A 20,382-nucleotide genomic window follows, 5' to 3' on the forward strand; every position below is an offset into this window, starting at 1 on the left:
GGTGAAATCATCACTAAAAATTACTGGAACAGGCTTATTTTAGACAGTGTTAGTTATGCAGATTTTCAGAATACGACCAGAAAGTAGTATTTTAAAAAAAAAAAAAGAAAAAACCAAACAAAACTCCACACCAAAACATTAAAACCTCTTGATTTAATAGCCGCATATTCTATCCACATTAATTTGAAACACTCCATAGAGCCAAATAAAGCTTACAAGCCCCCACACTAAAAATCATGCAAGTAGTTCACATATACACAAGTCTAGCTTTTGCAAGGAGTATTTCTATTCTCTACATTGGTTAGTCCACTGTGACACTTTAGTGCAAGGCCAAACAACTGGATAATGGTATTTGAAAGTCTGTACCACCAAAGCATATGCACAGTAGGAGCATTGGGAAAGTGACTGTGTCAACAGTGAGTATGTCCATCAACGGGAACTTAAAAACACAGGCAGAACTTGCAAGGAATTCCAAGACAAAGAAGGCAGCACAAAATACGACAGGAAAAACTCCTGGGCAGAAATCAGGGAAAAAAAGAAGGCATTCCTTGTTCAAAAGCACTGCCTGTGATCTGCAATATAATCCCCAGTTAAGGAGACCACTATTACAATGTTTGCAGAGCACCAACCACTTGTGCTCTCGGTCAACCAGTTACCATGCACCGCGCTCCTGAGGAACGCACATCCTTCCTGTTTTACAGCTGTGGAGGCTGATGCAGAGAGATTCGGTGATAAGCCCATAAGCTTGTAGTTTTATGTCACGTCGGCTTTGAAACCTACCATCTTGCAAACTGTTGAAAATTAAGCCCATTTAAAACATAATCAGCAAGACCCAAAGTGAGTGTTGCCTACCTTAAGTACCAAGCTCAGAAACTGCCGGACCCATACTTAGCCATTTACTAACAGCAGATTACTTAAGAATTTTTCTTCTATTAATTCACTCCTGGACAGTTATCTGCTGTCTTGTGGTTTGACAGAGTGCACTAAGAAACACACCACATGTATGAAATACAAAATCAGTCACTACAGAAAAGATCTCCTGAGGAGCCAGTGTCGCAAAAATATGTTCAGACTTTATACCAGAGGTTCTGTGTCTAAACTTTAAGGATATTATTATATTATTGCTTCTCTGTAAAAATAAAGAATGCAATGAACCATTTAGCCTTTCAGTGAGTCCCCCCAAGCTAATAGACTGGTACGGAGCTGGAACGGCTGGTAGCCAATTTCAGTATATTGGCAAGAAACAAGCTCGCTAAAGACCCCATTGCCTACCCGTCCCACAGCGTATCTCTGTTGATACGCATGGAGTTTGAAAGCCTTGTCTGAAGAGTCTGACAGTCACCAAGGAAATCACTCATATTGCTTCTTCCAGCACTTGCTGTCAACAGCTTGGCAATTACCACCTTCCTTAATGGGGACAAAAGGGAAATGATGTCAGTTGATAGTCTGGAGGCTCATTTGTTTACAAGCAAAATGGGGCTATGGATTCAAATTTAGGAGGTGGTAAACTGAAATCAGACCAAACTTCCTATAATTTTAAATTATTTGATTTTACTCATGAAAGATATATTCTTCTTTTATAAGATTATCAGCCTTGCACCACATACAAACCATAGAAGTGAAAATACAGGTTTCTCAAGTTCCTCTGGTGTAACTGACAGGAGAGATTCTCAGAGGAATATACTCTGAAGAATTTCACTTTTCTGCAAACAAACCAAACGCACAAGCAGTTACGAGGAGGGACTCAAGGCCATGCTACTATGTAAGTTCTCAAAATAAATGGAATCTTTATGTCCCGTATAGCAGAAGGTATAGAAAAAGCGGCGTGAAATGGCATGTGGTGCGCCTTTGCAAGTTTCACTTCATTTCAGCTCCACCAAAGAAAGTTTGGAGCATCTCTGAAAACAGAATCGGAGACTGCTGGAAAAGCATAAACCCAATCCCTGCCAGAAGGCCTTCGCCGCTTTAAGATGAAAATCTAAAATGGGGGGAAGCAAAGCTAGATTTGCATCAGGAAACACAGACATTTAAAGTCATTCTAAAGAAGGGCGCAAAAAAATTTTAATTCTGACTTAGTCCTTACGTCATAGTTTTTGACATCTTCACTTTTTGGATAACTAAAGCTTCTCCTGCAGGCCATTACGGCAGTTTATAAAATGCCGTCCCCTTTTTATGCAAGGGGAAAAGGTTGGGAAACAGCAAGTGCGTGTGAAATAGTGATGTTCTTTTCCATACACCTTCCTGATGGTTTTAGTTTTTCCTTGAGGCAGACACAAAAACAATGAAAAAATGTGACCAAAACTATATCCTGAGTATTTTTTAACACATTTGTTTTCCTACATTAAAGTTCTTGCAGAAACCAAAAGAGTCACTAACTATTTTATCAACTATTTTTTCCTCTAATAAAATTTAACAGGAAGAAATTTGCTTTTTGCAAGCCCACTGCGGTTTTCCAAAATACACGGTTTCAGTGGAGCAGCACTAACTTCTCAACCCTCTTTGGGAAAAGCAGAGTGAGAGGAGAAAGCACAAGTAAAAAGATGAGGAGAGCAGTTTGCCGTCACTTGCAGAAGCCACAGTGCATTTCTATTCGCTCACTGAGGAACCGATCCTGTACCCACCAAAGTAAATGCCCAATTTTTCATATTTTCAACTACAGTGCTATACAGTCATAACTTAACTCTTGCTTAAACAGGAGCTGCTATACTACTGTAACAAAGGGGTTTTTAAAACCCGTCCTGCCGATTCTTAGAGTAGCAAATCTTCAGACAGTGGAGTTCAGAGGTTTTAAACATTCCATTCCTGGACAATGTGTAATAAAGCTGTAGGGAACACTAAGGTAAGAAATATAAATTCTGTTATATTTTTCCCCCGGTGGATCAACTACAGGACCATGAGAAGACCACCAAATCAGATCTGCAAATACTAAAAGGTTCTGATGCACACTATTCATTTTAAATGAAATAGTCACCTGCCATTGCAATGAAGTCACAACTTTGAATGCAAAAGAGTTTAATATAACATCAAAAGTGGAAATAAAGACTGAAATTAACTGACTTGTCAAAAAGTAAAGTATTTATTAGTAAACAGTTGAGACGAACACAAAAGATTGAGACTTAGGGGCTACCTAGTGGAGTTGCATACAACTCTCGAAGATTTAAAAACTGGTCTTATCTAGTGTTTCCACGTAAGAGTGCAACCTGCAGGCATTCTCAGCACAAACTCAACAAGCTATTAAGCAGCTCAGTAAAAAGTCCATATCTGACATGAGAGAGTTACATTTCCGAGGAAACAAATGGTCAGACAGGTAAAGTCCTGCATGTGCAGTTTTCTGCTACAGTCCTGGGCTTTCATCAGCGCTAGAGCAGAGGCATCAAAGAAAGAGCTGCAATATTGAATTACAGTGTGTAAGCCACACATCCAGTCAATGGTGTGCTTCATTTTCAGGAAACACTTCTGTCCGTAAGACGATTGTCTCAGAAGACTGAATTAGAGTGGGAGATTACTTCAGAGATCCTTTAGCCAATGCATAATGAAGAGAATGAACTGTATGTAATTGTATGCAATGTACTGAGTGAACCACGAATATATTGAAATGCTCTGAACAATGATCATCGTAGAAAAGCTTTCAATGGAATCAGACACATTCACACGCTTTCATCAGCTAAACAAAAGTTAGGTTCGTAGCTAACCATATTCAGCACCCAATTGCCTACTCACTGTTTGCACGCACCAACTTACACAATGAGATGATTCGATTGGCATAGCAACTGTATCCCACGTGTGGGTTCTCAAGGTAGATGCAAACAACTCAATCTCTCAGTTCATGCAACCCCTTCTTGGGATGATGCACCATTCTACATCGGGATACTAGAAAAATTAGCAAGTGCTATTACATGTGAATGAAAAATGCAGATGTGGCCATAAAACGGCAGCTCCAGGTCCCACAGAGAGAGGCAACTATACTGGAGCCCTTCTGGTTCCTGCAGCCCAGGCAGCGGCTGCACAGGCAGAAGCGGCACCTGTAGGAAATGGGGAAGAGTGACCAAATGGAGAATACCTGCCTTTTCTTCCTGCCATAACAGATGGGACCCCTTTAGAAGACCAATGTACTTCATCCAGGTGTGGAGATGAGGAGCACAATCCCCAGTCCCCACAGAAGGCTATTTTTCTCTCCCCGGCATACCTGAGGTATACTGGCACACCACTGCTGCATCTTCTCTTTCACTTCTCTGCCAGCTCCCATGTTCGTAAATTGTGCAGGGGAGGGGAAGGACAATGCAGTGACCTGGCAGAGGCAGCGACTAGTAAAGTGAACAGAAAAGCCACGGGGATAGGGGAAAGCCATTTACTTTAGCAGCAGCTCCCTGTGCATCCCGGTCCAAAGTATTTGCAGTCAACTGTAGGTAGAAAAATAATGCTGGAATGGAGAAACAGAGCCGTGCTGGGCAGGGTGCAGGGAGACAGGCACCAAAGGCTTCCCTCCAATGCAGGTACCAAGCTGTAAATGGATCAAACACCAAGATATCCAGTACCTAATGGGAAGGGTTGTGAGCAGTGGTTAACAGAGCAAGCGTCCACGAAATCCCACTCCTGCTGAATTGCCTTATAACGTCCACATGATATAATGCTTCATTAAGCTCAAACCATATGTTCTATAAGCACCTGAACCTGCAAGACACTCACACATCGTGTGAAGCATTAAGTACCCTCAGCAATGCGTGTCCATTTTAGCACAGTCCAGTGCTAAAATAGTTGAGACCTAATGAGAACCACCAGTCCTTATCTGATACACAAGTGTGTTTGTGGGCAGTTTTTCCCCATTTCCACCTTGAATAGGTTTCTCTGTTCATTTCAACTCTTCCTGAGAGAAGTCTAACATTCTTCAGTCTCTCTCCCTGTTGAGTACTCTTTTCTCAAGTTACTATGAATTTCTTCTCCTGTTGCCTAGGGTTAAGGAGTCAGAGATTTCTCAGGCAGCAAGGACTATTATCCTACCTTAGTGAAGCTTCTTCATCCCATTCACCGGAACAAAAGAACTTCTCCCTCTTTTAAAAAACCCTCCTGCCCTCAAGCACTGCCCCTTACACTAAGGTAAGGAGATATTTGACAACTTGTGCAGACATGAGGTCCTGCTGTCCAGGTGTCCTACTACCAATTTTCATTGACATTTAGATAGCCAAGGAGAAAACACGAACACCAAACCACCACTTTACTGATGGAGAAGTCCCTGCTGATATGCCTGGTGGCCTCCATGGACAAAAGCAGTATCTGACTGCCTCTTTGACCTGCTGGCATGGCTTTGTCAGGCAGAGTTGCTACATCTGATTTGTGATGCAGTTTCATGCCATCTGCTACCATAGGCTTCAATTCCTTTGACACCTCAGCATTGCTGTTTGTTTCTTTATTAATTGGACTTGGAGAACAATTCACTTAATTTGTGCTTTGGCTTGGTTATCCTTAATTTCTTGAAACAACATTTCTTGAAACAACATAACAACATTACAACATTCGGAGACTCCACAGTGTTAAAACCAGAGAGACCTCCAGGTGGAATAAGTCTGTTTCACTCCTCTCTGTTTCAAGTACATTTCTTAGAGCACGTCTCCAATTTCTTGGAGAAAGCACTGTTATTAACTTCAAGGACATAAAGGTGAGCAGCTGCCACATAACACCCTTTTGGTGAAACAGACACAGACAAATCCCTCAACATGGTGTCCAAAGTAGAAAAACACAACCACAGCTATAAACACAACACAGGTGATTACAGCTCCTTCTCCGAGCAGAAAGGAAGCGTACCATTTTGGAAGACTCACTTCACACAAGCCATGTGAAGTATGCCACAAGTGCAGCAGAACTCCCAAACCAGATACCACTGAAGACTGTCTTCCCCTTACTTTTGATTGCAAGTCCATCCCTAAAATACCTGTATCCCCACTGAATGCAAAAAATGGGAAGAACAAAGAGAAAGCTTGTTACTAAGTTCAGTATTCACTTGTGTAAGACTTTGGAAAGACAAAGGTCTGGATCACCACACGAGGTAACAAGGCACAACCCCTTCAGAGTGGGGAGATCCGTACCATTCCCAAGTCATTTCAGGAGATATGTAACTTCCTTGCCACTTTCAACTTCATGTATTTTTCTTGAATGACCACTGATTACTCCATCATTTATCTTCCTGGCTAGCATCCTCGCTTGACTGTCTTTAGTCAGGGAGTAGGACAGTTCTCTAGAAAACATTATAAACTTTAAAATTAAATGACAGCCACTTTTTCTAGCTTTACATGAATTTTTCTAGCTTTACACAAAAATGTTAAGTTGTGAGTTCCAAAAGTTTCAGAACGTCTTAAAATGGCCTGCACTTACCCTTAAAAAGTTTCAAACTCGCTGAAACTCAAGACTAGCACCTTGACTCTTCCTACACAGGTTTCCAGCTCTGGACAAGCCCTGGAAACCATATAAAGTCCCAGAGACAGTGGAAGTAGTCAGCACTCAGGTTTTGAGCAGAACCATTTCCCCCTCATTCTTACTGATGTGAGAGTCAATCCAAGACACTAGTCTTACGCAAGCAAATTGTTCTTCCAATCGGTCACTAAAATCTGGCTGGAGAAGGAGTGCAAGTGAGCTCCTGAACAAGAAATAGGGAGTCTTCCACAAAGGAGAGGAGTAGGGCCGGTGAGACATGACTAACGGAGAATCACCACTGTCCTTCAGATGCTCATTAGTCGGGAATAAAAGGCCTGGCCAAGAGCTCAACCCCTCACACCCAGCTTTCCCAGAACTGCCATCTCCCACTTGTTTCTCACAGGTCACAAACGAAAAGTCTGGCCAATTATCACCCCTTCTGCAGCATGTTTTGTAGCTAAGTTGCAGGTGTTAACTTTTTTTTGAAAATACCACGTATTGATCTCTTACGCTAGGAAGACTTGTCGGTAATTAACTGTGAGAACAGGAGAAAGGGAAACTGTATCAGTTCCAGCTAATTGACTGTAACACAGAGTAACATCCAGCATTTGGCTGCGCATCTGCGGGGTATGATCTACGGTCCATCTAGCCAATCAGCTAACTTCACCACTCAGGGGCACGTCTGGGTAGATCTACCTTTGCAGTTTGCCTGCAGCCTTCTCTTTCCATTTGCGCTTTCTCTCCCAAAGAAACGTCTCTACAGAGCGACACGAAAGCAGTCCAGAATTCTACCTGTATTACTTTGTCTTCCCTCCGGTAGCAAGAACACTGAAGCTTTAGTGTCCTACTTGCACAACTTCCTGAAGCCTTTCTGGGGTTCTAGGTGAGCTATTCCAGACGGCTGCCAACTCCTCCTCTGCAGTCACAAGTTACATGAGGTGCTTGCTGGAGATTCACTGAAACTCTTCTGGTTACCTGGATAGTTCTTACAGGCTACTAAACGTAAATACAGTGCTATATTTTAAACCTCAGCTTTTACTTTTAATAAACCTGAATAAAGGGTAATGTCCTTGTCAAAGTCACGCTATGAAGGCAATATGCAAATATTAAATATGAGAATGGAGAATAACTGAAAGGTATTAAGTATAAATTGCAAGTAACTGCTGGCAGTGCCTGAAAGCTAATGATGCTCATTAACAATATTCCCAGGGATAGGTTCACAAAAGGAATAGGGAGTGTAATAGCACAGGCTTGACTTTTCTGCTTTCTTCATAGAATTCTTATCGAATATAAATTAAGTCAGAAAATAGCACTCTCTAATTAGGATGGCTAAATAGCAAAGAGAAGACTAAGTAAACAAGTAGTGGTACCTTCCTCGCAATAAATTCACAAACAGCTTCTTGTATTCACTCAGTTGAGTTTGCAATATAAAGGTACCATATATTTCCCTTAGTTTTATTAGCTATCAAGGAAACAGACCAAGTGCAAGTTACGTGATTATTTAGGCAAGGAGATGGATTCAGTGTGTTTTAGAACATAAGAACATTATGAAAAAACACAGCAGCATGTGTCTTTCTCTAAAGGGTTCACATACCTGCTCTTCTGGCACATTGCAAGTCAAAGAAGTATCAGGGGCTTTGAATTCTAAATAATACAAGAAGCTTCTCTTCAAGCAATTTATATCTTAACAATGGAGTAGAGGACAGATGAAAGAAAGCCTCATTACAAAGTCTGAATGTAAATTAATAACTTTCTGGACAAGCTAACACCACAGTTTCGAACAATACTGAACTAACAAAGCCACTGCAGAGATGTAGGTGGTGGGATGCACCAGGAAGTCACAGCAACACTCTAATTGGGTTTTGATTCAAGAGGAATACATTCCTGTAAAACGCTACCATTTCTGTTTCTGCTTCCCTCTTGCTTTGACAATTATTTCTCACATTAATTTGTGTTTAAAAAAAATGGAAAAACAAGCGGAAGTTTCAGGAGATGGCACTTCTTACTCGTACCCTTAACACAAAAATCGGTACAGCAAAACAGCCAGGAGGCAAGTTGTGCCAGAGGCACAAAGCCTTGATGTGGGGGGAAGAGCCACAGGAGGGCAACCCAGGTGCCCTGCCTGGCCAACACCGTGTAGGCCCAACCACGGCACTCGGGTCGCCCACGTTTAGGAACAGTGGGGACCAGCTCCACGCTGTCATCTTTTGCTCCAAGAATCCCTTACTGGAAAAAGCAGAGAACACTGTGTACGAAGGGCGCCCTAAGGTAAAACGTCAAGAGGGACATTACTTCATGACTTTGTGCAGTTTTGCTCGATTTGGAGGTACAGGATTGGCTACTGGTACCACAAATGAACTGGGAATACCAAGTTCTTTGACAGTATGAAAGTCCTCAAGCGGCAAACATTAAAAGTCACTTAACGTGTGTGCTGATCTCTACTTTGGGTCTCCCATTTGTAATTTTTTTTCTTGTTCAAACTGATGGATGAACCAAATGCTTTTAATTATTTCCAGGGTATGCCCTTCAGAATTGCATTACTTCCCCCATATACAGTACTTCTGTCCAGAGACTCCCTTACTTCATTAAGATGGAAAGTCATTTCAGTCACAAAAAGCCACAGTAATCGCGTTTTAATCGACTGAAGTGCACACAAGCTGCTGCCATCGTAAGTACCCCAGGACACAAATGCAGCCCGATGCTGCGTTGCCTGCTGCCTCTGGGATGGAGACACTGCAGATTCCCCTGGTTTGGAAAGACGAAGCTGACGGTCTCACTTAGATTCGATGCCCACCTCTCTGAAGCTCACTCGGGTTGAAAAGCACAAGACCCATGTGAAGTAATTCAGTTTGTGCACAATACTAGCACAGGAGAGGGGAAAACAACGATGAACGGCTGTCTTTTTGGGAAGTATTCTACTTCACCACAACAACTGCTTAAGAATAAGCCACAAGTCAGGGTTCAAAGTTCCTCAAATAGATTGCATTTAAACTATTAAAAACTGCATGCGTGGCAATGGTAGGATTGAAACAAAAAGCTAAGAACTGAGGAGGAATGTGTTATCTGACTTACAAAGGAACTCACACGTGAAAGAAGGCTCATAAAGGGATAGAAAACTCCTAACCCTCAGTAGCTTTGCAAACTTCTTACACCGTCCCAAACCAGGGAAATAGAAGCTCTTTACCTAGAGTCATGTTTAACTACTTAGGGCTCCAAGGGGCTATTTTGGAGACTGGAAATAGCCACAGAAACATTCTATCCATCCCCCTCTGTGCAAAGGAAACAACCATCAAAGCTGTCTGATACGTTTTCAACTCCTTTAACTCAGACAGATGGACTCAAGAGTCAAAGTCTTTGCCACAAAGCGCAATGGGAGATCGATGTTACATACCAGAACCACGGAGGAGCGAGAACATCAGAAGGTTTAACATTTGCACAGCAAACAAATAAACATTGTTGTATTTAACTGCACTCAAATATTTATTTTCTATAAGCCTTACTTCAAATGCAGTATATTTTTGTTAGAATAAAAACGCAATCCTGTCAGATGCTGCTGTTAATGAACGTCCCTCTGAAGAGTGTAAAATGTCCGACTTGGATTTTCCCTATAAGAGATCTGGGGTTTTTTAGCATCAACATTGCTGGCAAGGACAACAGTAAAGCAATAGAACACAACTTAAGTTTCAAACTGAGAAGGATCAATTAAAATGGAGTTAATCAAATGCAGACATTTTTGTTTCTGGAAATACTATGAGCTTAACTTCTGTTACACCCTCAGAAGTGCTGGATCACAGAGTCAGAGCAAAGACCGCGAATTCTTTATGCAGGGAAAGGAAAAAAAGGGACAGAAACAAAAAGGATGCAAATGTTAGCCAAAACCAGAGACTGTAGAAAGTGCCAAAGAGGAGCCAATAATTGCATCTTAAGAATACTAACGTTGCACCATGGAAGCGAGAAGAAGTACTGTCAAGTTAACAGTCCTTGCTCTCCATCATGGCTATAAAAATCAGCACTCCCCCGGAACACACACCACCTACTGTGGCAAAAATATGTCACTCTCACAGGGAGGTTCTTCAAGAAGCTGCAGCTTTATATCGCGTGCAGCCCGTGTGCTCTGCGATGAAGCTTGCGGCAGGATCTCACCCACAGCAGCTCCATCCCCAGCCCCCCCGGGCCAGCTTCACACCCGCTGGAGATGTTTCTACAGCCACAGCCCACCGACGTGGGGCACGTTACGGACACGTGCTAGCCAGGCAGCTGGATGCACGCTATGAGACATCCAGAGATAAGCAGCAGAACCTGGGCTTGAAACCTTAGTCTTCGGTGGATAAACTACATCTCGCGACTTGAACCAGCATCTGCAATGTGGTGAACTGAGCACCATGATGAGAAGTCAGATACCTACATTCTAATCTAGGAATTACTACAGACTCACCATATGAGTCTGCATTTAATTATTTTTTTATTTAATTTGACCGGTAACATGGGGGTGTCAGACAATCAATATCTGAGTTTGTAATTCAAAAGGTGACAACCTAAAATCGGATCAGTTCGGCAAACACAACTATTAGCCTCTCTGCTTCTCACCTGTGAAAAGCTGGAATAGTAACAAATAACTTACTATGCTTTACGATGCAACGTTAAAAAAAAAAGAAATCATTACATGGTACGTACTGTAGCGATGAATATCAGAATACAATATTTACAGTAACATCTAATTTTTTTCCAGAAAAGCTGCATTACCAGCGAGTTCCCCAATAATTCACTCTCACAATTCATAGATAAATAAAATCATTCTTGTCATATATATAATTATTCTGCCACCAAATACAAAAAGGTGCCATAAAAGTGAATGGTGCTGAGGAGACTGAGTTTGACCGCGTTCGTTTCAGGAGTGACAGACAGGCTCTTTGGTCAAACCGCAGGAGGCTTATGGTTTTCCCTGCACACACCCTGTCATTCATACAGAAAGGAGTAAAACTTGTTTGCATTGTCTTTACCATTGCAACAATTAGTGCGAAACAGACATGAAAATAAACGCCCTGCGTCTCAGAAATACGTGGCTTCACAAGTCTCTGTAAAAGCCAACGATGCCTGTCCTGCCACCGAGCATTTCGCTTCGACCGGGGCTCAGCAGCGTATGGTTTAACCAGAGCACCCGCTGGAAAAGTTTACTCGTCAGTGGGAAGTGGCACTGCAGAGCTGCAGCTTCTCCAGCGACTCAGAGAGGTCAGGGATTACAGAGTCACTGTAGAGGTTTGCTTCTTTCTGCAGCCACAATTCAAGATGTGCTACAGCTTTGCTCAGCCTTCTTTACTTTGGCTCATTAATTTCGTCTGTGTTAAAAGGAGGTACTGTGTGTGCAGCTGAGATGGGGACTTCCAAGGGGGTTTTCCCTGATCAAATAAGCCAGAAGTTTTAGACTAAAAAAACATATACACATAGCGTACAATTAAAAGAGATACACACACAAATTTTTTCTATTAATTAGGCCTCAATTTCAAAATAAAAGTATTTTCTAACAAGAGGTTTATATATTTAAAAGGTATTCCAAATACGTACACTACATGTGTATATTATACATACATGTAAAAACAAATAATTTACAATGGTAGCAATCTTAAAAATAATGAAGTTTCTTTAATGAGTAATTTAATTCAAGTATGTAAATAATTAGACACCAGAGTAAGTCAGGATCAGAAATGGGCAGGGTTTTTATACTGTACAAGCTAAGAGCTCACTTTAAACGATGAAAAAGTTGGGAAAAAAAAAGATGATCTGACCAATATTTTGGGCAAAATCCTTTTTAAACTAAAAATTTTTCATGCTAATTGGAATTCTGAGTACTAATCTATTATTCATTCTGCGATTAAGTACATGCTGTTGCCTTTGAGTAAAGACCTGAGGCTGGAGCGCACGAGGGTAGGAGACTTGAGGCAGATGTTCATGCAACGAGAGAAACGGCCCCTCCTGAGCCTATTTCACAAATCAGTTTGGATGAAGCAAACCGGTATACACTGCTCACAGAAGCCCATTAAGGGATGGAGTCACAGATGCAGACTTGAAGTTATCATTTTTATTAAAAAATATTTCAGCTGTAGTATAGTCTCAGAACAGAGGAAAACACCAGAGGCAAACCAAAATTAGGTCTTGAAGCAGAGATTGAAGAGAAGGCAGAGAGGCAAAGCTATATAATATTACATGGGGAAGATGAAGGCCATTTTATTGTGTTGCTAGTAGCATTTTTTAAAAAAAAGCAGCTCACAATGGGTTTGCCTGTATGGCAGGACTGGATGAAGCACAAGGCTCGTATTTCATGAAAGACAACAAAAGCAGACATAAAACATAGGCTGAGCTCAGGTCTGGAAAACCATGGTTGCACAAGGGGAAGAGAAAAGAACTCCATGAAAACTGACATAAGTGATGTACAATTGATAGAATGATTCTGTCTCTTGGCTGTTTTGCTTCCGTTTGAACACTAGTGAGATGTTGGTCATCATCATGTCTGGCACCAAATGTTTAATGATCACTAGCTTCACCTGGGTGGAGCAGACATCAGTGCTTTATTTATGGCCAAAAAAAAAAAATGTTACCATTTTGGCAATAACATCTGAAAGCTGGTAAGTAACATGGACAGTAAAGATGTAGCATAACATTAAATTTAGATTTTGACTAGTATAGTAGATCTATGCAATGTAACTTCCCCGAGTTCACGGCACTTAAGAGGTTTTTTCCATGTAGCTTTAAACCTGAAGTGACAGACTGTAGTGTAAGACAGCTAGAAGAAGCCAACTTTAGAAGTCACAAATTCAGAAAACATTGAAGAGATTGGCAAGTGCTTCATCAAACATTTACTTTAAACATAAATTGTTGTTCTGATTACATCTTAAAGCTAGTAAATGAAGAATTTTTTTTTTAAAACAGTTACTCATCTCCTACTAGCATTTATTTTTAATTTAAGCACAGCAAGGTATTAATCTCAAATAAGTTACCTTTATGAAACACTACTACAAAAACATCATAATTAACCACAAAAAAAGATCGGTCTCATATTTTCTCCTTGCACTTTTAAAATTTTTTTAAAATTTTTTAATAATTATTATTCATGGCAGATACATAGCAACTTTAACAGGTAATTACACAAAGTGTGTGGTTTTGCTACAAGCTATCACTGCTCCCGTTGAAGTCAGAACAAATGACCACAACCAAACAAATCTGGGGGAAAAAAAGCCTAACCTAACTTTTACATTACAATTTGGACACAGCAAATGCTTTGATATTTGCATCTGATTCTGTCCAAAATACTTGCGCAGTTTTCCGACAGGTGACCAAGCCTTTTCTCACCTATTTATGTTTTCAATTGTGACAAGCTCAAAATGCTTTCAGAAAGGGAGTGGATCTGTAGACATTATATGATCTTATCTTCCAGGGAGGGTGACACAACCATTGTCCTATCTCACACTGGCAGGCATAACTAGTTCACAGTGGGAGAAGTATTTAAATATGTAAATTCTTGCCTATGCATGGTGACAGTACTGATAGCCAAAGTAAATCTCCACGATTCTATGATCCATGACAGAGGACGAGGCACGACCTAACAATACTCGATCCAGTTTAAGGAAAGACCAAAAAATTAAATACTTGAGAAGAATACACTGGTGCTGAACAGAATTGTGCCTACAGTCTGTAATAACACTATTATGAGAATTACTAAGTGCATGATATTACTTATGCACATGAAACCAAAAGATATCCATAGAAAATGAGCAGAATTGACCAACCCACACCACCAGACTAAATTCCTTAACCATGTTGTCAAAAACTGTACCTCTCACATATGATTTGTGCCTGTAAGAGAAGAGATAGCATAACAATATTCTGAATTTATAAGGAAAATAATATTTCATTTCAAGCTTTGCCTCAAGAAAGCCTAAAGTAAAAGTTAAGTAACTAGTCCAAGTAGCTGTATTAACGATGCCTTAGTGTGGAGGCCGAGCAGCCAACGCAAATCTAGCTCAAGTGGCTTAAAGTTATGCATTAGGGTTAGGATAAAAGATGTTACCTCTGCTGACAAACAGAACATTTTCATGGCTTAAACAGATCACCCATGCTCTAGTATCAGTTCTTTCAGAGTGCCGGTGCTCGGTTTTTGCTGTTCGTTTTGGACAGCAGTTTCCTTACCTTCATTGCTCTGTAACATATTACACAGCAGTAGAACAAATGTGGTTCTTTAACCGATCACATCAGGAACTGGGAAACAGCTCAATAACGTCTCCTAAAGCCTGGTGCAACAGAATCAGTTTTAATCCTCCAGAACCCACAAAAGGATGCTACAGGTTAGCTCTGTTTCTCTTTAGAATATACGTTCGTTCTTTTGCAGTTTGAGAAGCAGCTAGGAGGTTCAAGACTCCTTCTCTAAGATGTCTGGAACCTATTTCTGATGAAGTAAAAATAACATGCCCTTTGCTTTTAATAGGCACAGAATCGCAATACCCCCATCCACCTTAACTTTAATTTATTGCTAAGAAATTGCTACAGTGGAATTCAAGCTCAAAGAGGAGCCAAAAGAGTAATGAGCATTGCTAGGTGAGCTGTAACAGCATAGAAATAACCACAGCAATTTTACTCAGACTCTACTATAAACACCAGTTTGTAGATCTCATTTTAAAAAGAAAAAAAAAAAAACAAACCATGGTCGATCACATAAGTTGGAGTTACTAAACTGCAATAAGGTAGAACATGAACTGTGCATGCACAGTGTTTCTGAGAGCTTTCATAGTACCATGAAAATTAATCTGAATGGACTGAGCTACTCCAGTGATGCCTTCTCTTATAATGCTTTGCAATATCTTTACCCGTAGTTGTCCTAGTCAAAAAGGCCGTAGATTCATAATGCAGACTTATCAAACCACAGTCTTCAAGCAACTGAAGTTCTTAAGCAACAGTGACAGTGACGATAGCAGTTTTATGAGTTGAAAAGCTCCAAACTAGTTTCATAATTAAGATTTTTTTTCTCCATTATACATTCCTGTGTTATCAACTTATATTTAGCAGAGCTTAGGAACAGTAGAGAGATCCTACACATCTGCTAAAGATGCTTTCTAGGAGTTTCACATCTTTATTATTATATTTTCAGGTAGACATCACTGTAAAAGCCAAGAGATTTGGCAAAACACAGTCTGTATTGGTTTGTCTCTCCGAAACTCTACAAACATTCCTTCAGTCGTACATAACTCCACTGTGCGCTGTTTTAGTATCACGGCACAGGACAGTACTCAATGCAAGCTATGACTATGGTTAAGTACCATACTACTCTAAGTTGGGGGGGTGTGGTGTTGGAGAAACCACACAGCTTTAGGTAAGTACACAAAGAGCAGCTTTTTTTTAGAGCTCTAACCTGGGATCAAGAATTTCAGCTGCTTCTCATTCTGCCACTGGCCTTTCAGCTGAGCTTAAGCACTCACTTTGCTCCATCTCAGTTTCCCCATCTGTAAAAGGGAGGTAGAGACATTCACCCCATTTCACAATTGTCACGACATCTCTAAATACAGAGGCCTTCCAAGGAGTATTGTTACTATAAAATATACATTAATTACGATTCATCATTGGTCTATTTATCATTATATTAACAGAACTTGTTCCTGTTTTCCTTTTATTTCCTGAGAGGACACACGGTTATCAGTCCAGCAAAAATGAAACTAATGTTTTTATTTTTACTAAATAATGACTTCAATTTCTTTCTTTTTTAGGGATAAAATATAACATGGGATTCCAGCAACCAAAAAAAGTAAGTTTTCAGAAGTACATAAGGAATACCGTACCCATACTGCAAGTATGGATAAAGGTGGCTCAGAGCAGGCCGCTAGACCGGAGATGAAGCATTGAAAAGGAAAGATGCATCAAAGCTTTGCCATGAAGCGTAAATTTTCCTTTTAAAATATGAATTTGATAAGCTATGCAACTTTAGTTTCAAGAGTTTTTCCCTAGACTGGCTATTGCTAAAAGATACTGTAAACTTTGCATATATTAATATTCTGTATGAAATCGTACGGATCAAATTAAGGTCTGGAGAGGTACTTAAAAAGAGACTAAAGAAGAATAGTGGTGAAATTCCTCCATCTAGTGGCTGTTGGCACACTGAGAGCGGCGGTGACAGCCCGGCGCTGCCTGTCGCTGTTTCATAGCTGGGACAAGAGCAAAACGTGCAGAGGCAGAAGGGTGCAGCCGCCAGCGGTGACCCCAGCGCCACTGCCTGCTGATGTCCCTGCGGTGGGACGGGCACCACGCCAGCTCCACCTGAAGAGTTACGCTGACACAAGACGTTCAAATCGTGGCGTTTGAGTTCCCCCAAAACTGCAGGTTCATCACCGTCATTACAGCCGCGAGTATCTAGGAAGTCTGAATTTGATAACCTTGAAATACCAGCCACATCGTGAGTGAACAGGATTGAATTTCAGCCACTCTCTAAGGGGTAATATTTAGAAATACATCTGGTGTTTTACATAGACAAAAACTTTAATACGTCTTTGAATACCAGAAACAAGCTCTAAAGAAAAGAGCATAGTACAACGATCACTCCCAACAACCGAGTATGTAGTGTCTTGTATGACACGTTATCAGTTGGCTTCCCAGCCTGCACATCACACACCAGAACAGCCAGCAAAACATTTTAGAAGCCTAAGTTCCACAACAACTTGCACAGTACTCTAAAAATTGTCTTTAATACTGATCTGTTCTGTTTGAGTTCTGTATAACAGTTATCATTTTAAGCAAGTCACCTACAAAATAATGCAATTTGATTTTTTTCACCACCAATGCTTTTTGTAATTAATAGAGTCTCTTTTTTGAGACTTTTTTTTATCTCTCACCCTTAAAGAAGTATGTGGCAAGATAAAACATCCATGACAGCACAATTTTGCTAAGTTATCAATAGCATCTCTTTTTTTCAGCCAGAGACTTGTAAAATCACTATTACAATTAAGACTGAATTTGCCACCTTGAAAGCGCATGACCCTACTAATGCCCACACTCTACAACTTAAAATTCATCCAGTATCTTATCTTTGAAGTCAGTTTTAAATACTATTAGGGAGCAAATAAAGACTGAAAAACAGAAATTTCCAATTTATAAAACCTCTAAATAAACATTAGGTATTTTAGATAAGCTATACATTTTGCAGCTACATCTGCTTCCTCTGCTGGAACACTCCCTAGCGGCGCATATGCCACTCGGCTCCCAGGCGAGTTCTCAAAACAGGGCTGACGTGTAGTTAAACAGTGTCCAGAACCTAATCACAGTCTTAGAGGCACAGACATGTAGAGAGGGATTTAATTCAGCTGCTTTGAGAAGCAGGACGTAATGGAGCACATCTGGGCTGCATGCCAAACGAAGTATTAACCAGAGAGATCCCCCTAATGAAGGGGAACAGGTCCCAGAAACCACTTACCACAGGCTCGCTTGGCTCACCCTGGTCTCACTTGCCTAATCCCAGGCACAGCTTCATTCCTGGCCCTCGCCGCTCCTCACCACATCTCAATGGCTTTGGTGCCAGGGTCACCTCCCTCAGCCTATTCAGGCTGCTGCCACCAAACCCGTTTCTGCGCTGCAAAGCCCCCACGCTCTCCCCACGTCCCACTCCTGTGCCCTCCTTCACATCCTCACCAGTGCTGCAGACCTCCCTCCCCTGCCAGGCTTCTCTGGGCACAACTGCACCCAAAGAGAGGGGAAAACCCAGCAAATCTGTGTGCCAACGGGCAGTCGGGAAGAGCTAAGTCAGCCCTCAAAACACTGGGACACCTTGTGTGGAAGTTTCAAAGACAACATATCCAAGACTAACCTATAAAAGCCTGGGTACAGGCACCACCTAAAATACAATTAAATCCAAATCTGAATTGGAATTCACCAGTTCAGGCTCATCTCAGCCTTTGAATTGCATGTGAGCACCAAACAAGGTGACAAGAGAGAAGTCATACAGCGCTGAGGACTTGCAGCACTGCATTCTGTTGTCTAACTCTGCTCAACTCAGAACGTATGAACGGATCCACACTAACTTCTACAAGCTGTTAATTGTGACAAACATTCTCTCATTTACTAACATCTTTCATCTTTTTTTCTCCCATCAGGATTGTGTTTCCAGCAATAACCAGGACAGAAGATTAAGGAAAACCACTGCAGAGGGAGCAGCAATGGCAAAGCAGAGCGACTCATTGCAAAACATGCCCCCCCAGCTTCAAAGCACAGACAGAAGGCAAAGCAGCATCATGTTTGCGATGAAAGACCAACAGAAAGGTGAAGAAATTAATTCCATCAGGCTCCATAAGCGGAGGAGGAGATTTATAATTAAGAAGAGCCCAATTCTGATTTCCATGAACAGCTCCATTCTCAACCTGCCCACGCTTAAATCTGAGGATAGAAACAACAGCAAGTGGAAAAGTCTCTATCAGATCCAAAGAGAAAGAAAGCGGGTTATGAGGGAAACTTGTTCTAAATATAAGAGTAATAACAGAAGAATAATCACTCCTTATCACGTTTCAAGAATATTTGTAGAAGATAAATACAGAGTTTTATACTGCGAAGTCCCAAAAGCCGGCTGCTCCAACTGGAAACGGGTGCTCATGGTTCTCAACGGGCTGGCTTCGTCCACAAAAGACATACAGCACAACACGGTGCACTACGGGAACTATTTAAAGAGGCTGGATGGGTTTGATCACAAAGGCATTTATCACAGGCTCAACACTTACACGAAGATGCTTTTCATTCGTGAACCTTTTGAAAAGCTGGTATCTGCATTTCGGGACAAGTTTGAACACCCAAACAATTACTACCACCCGGTTTTTGGAAAAGCCATCATTTCCAGATACCGTGTGAATGCCACCAAAGAAGCACTAAGGACAGGCTCTGGAGTCAAATTTAAAGAGTTCATTCAGTATCTCCTGGACGTACACAGGCCCGTGGGTATGGATATCCACTGGGATCACGTCAACAGGCTTTGCAGCCCATGTTTAATAGACTATGATTTTGTTGGGAAATTTGAAAGTATGGAAGAAGATGCAAACTTTTTCTTGCACTTAATTGGTGCTCCACAAAATTTAACTTTCCCCACGTTTAAAGACAGGCACTCCAATGAAGAGAGAACTACCACTAAAATTACACAGCAGTACTTTGCACAGCTTTCTCCTTCCCAACGACAACGAAGCTATGACTTCTACTATATGGATTATTTGATGTTTAACTACTCAAAACCTTTTGAAGATTTATATTGATTCGAGAGCTGGGACATTTCCACAGTTATATCCGTTGAATTGCGTAACAAATCCAGGTGGCTCCTGTTTATATATACTTGTCTGTTAGTAAACAATCGGTTGAAGAGCAGGGAAAAAAACCCCAAAACAGAACATAAATGGCTAGTGATGTTTACACCTTCACCTTAATTGCCTCCTTTTTCAAATCATATTTTTTCTATAATTTCTCCATGTGAAATGTATGTACATACATGTATAATATTATATGTCAGGGCTCCCAAATAAAGCACATAATTTTCCATGCTGGTGTGGCCTGTGTTTGCACTGGGAGGATGGTTTGAAACGGGGCAAACACAGCTGGCAATTCTACAGTGCAGCCAGTATTTCAAGCGCTTTCCTATTTAGAAAATAAGTCTCAAAGGGACAGAGCAGCAAGGAAAAAAAAAATACACTGAGTAATATTTACAGCTCCTCAAAATCTGCAACACGTGAAGCCATACACTAAACAGGCACTATGTATTTGAAGTTGTAGGTTGTTTTTTTCTGATATTCTTAAGCTAGTTTGGGAGAAAAAGTGCATCACACTGTTCAAAAACACACTGGTGAAAACAACTAATGCTTCACGACCATGTGAGTGCAGTATTAAACCAGCTGCTGCAATTCAGAGTGAGGATGTGCTCTCCCCCTTCAATATTTCCCTTATGGCACATTCATCCGCAAAAAGATAAAATGCAGG

The 20,382-nt window shown here is 41.0% G+C and overlaps 1 protein-coding gene across 2 annotated transcripts in view; it reads left to right on the forward strand.

The window, feature by feature from the left end:
- Positions 1–19,945, forward strand: part of CHST8 (carbohydrate sulfotransferase 8) — a 175,789-nt gene extending 155,844 nt beyond the window's left edge. For both annotated transcript variants that reach the window (XM_063334587.1, XM_063334586.1), the window contains 2 exons: positions 16,155–16,192; positions 18,528–19,945. In XM_063334587.1, the coding sequence (XP_063190657.1) occupies positions 16,155–16,192; positions 18,528–19,667 (1,178 nt within the window). In that variant the 3' untranslated portion in view covers positions 19,668–19,945. The remainder of the gene's footprint in view (positions 1–16,154; positions 16,193–18,527) is intronic.
- The last annotated feature ends 437 nt before the right edge of the window (positions 19,946–20,382 follow it).

Source organism: Chroicocephalus ridibundus, chromosome 4, assembly GCF_963924245.1.
Source record: "Chroicocephalus ridibundus chromosome 4, bChrRid1.1, whole genome shotgun sequence".
Taxonomy (NCBI): Eukaryota; Metazoa; Chordata; class Aves; order Charadriiformes; family Laridae; genus Chroicocephalus; species Chroicocephalus ridibundus.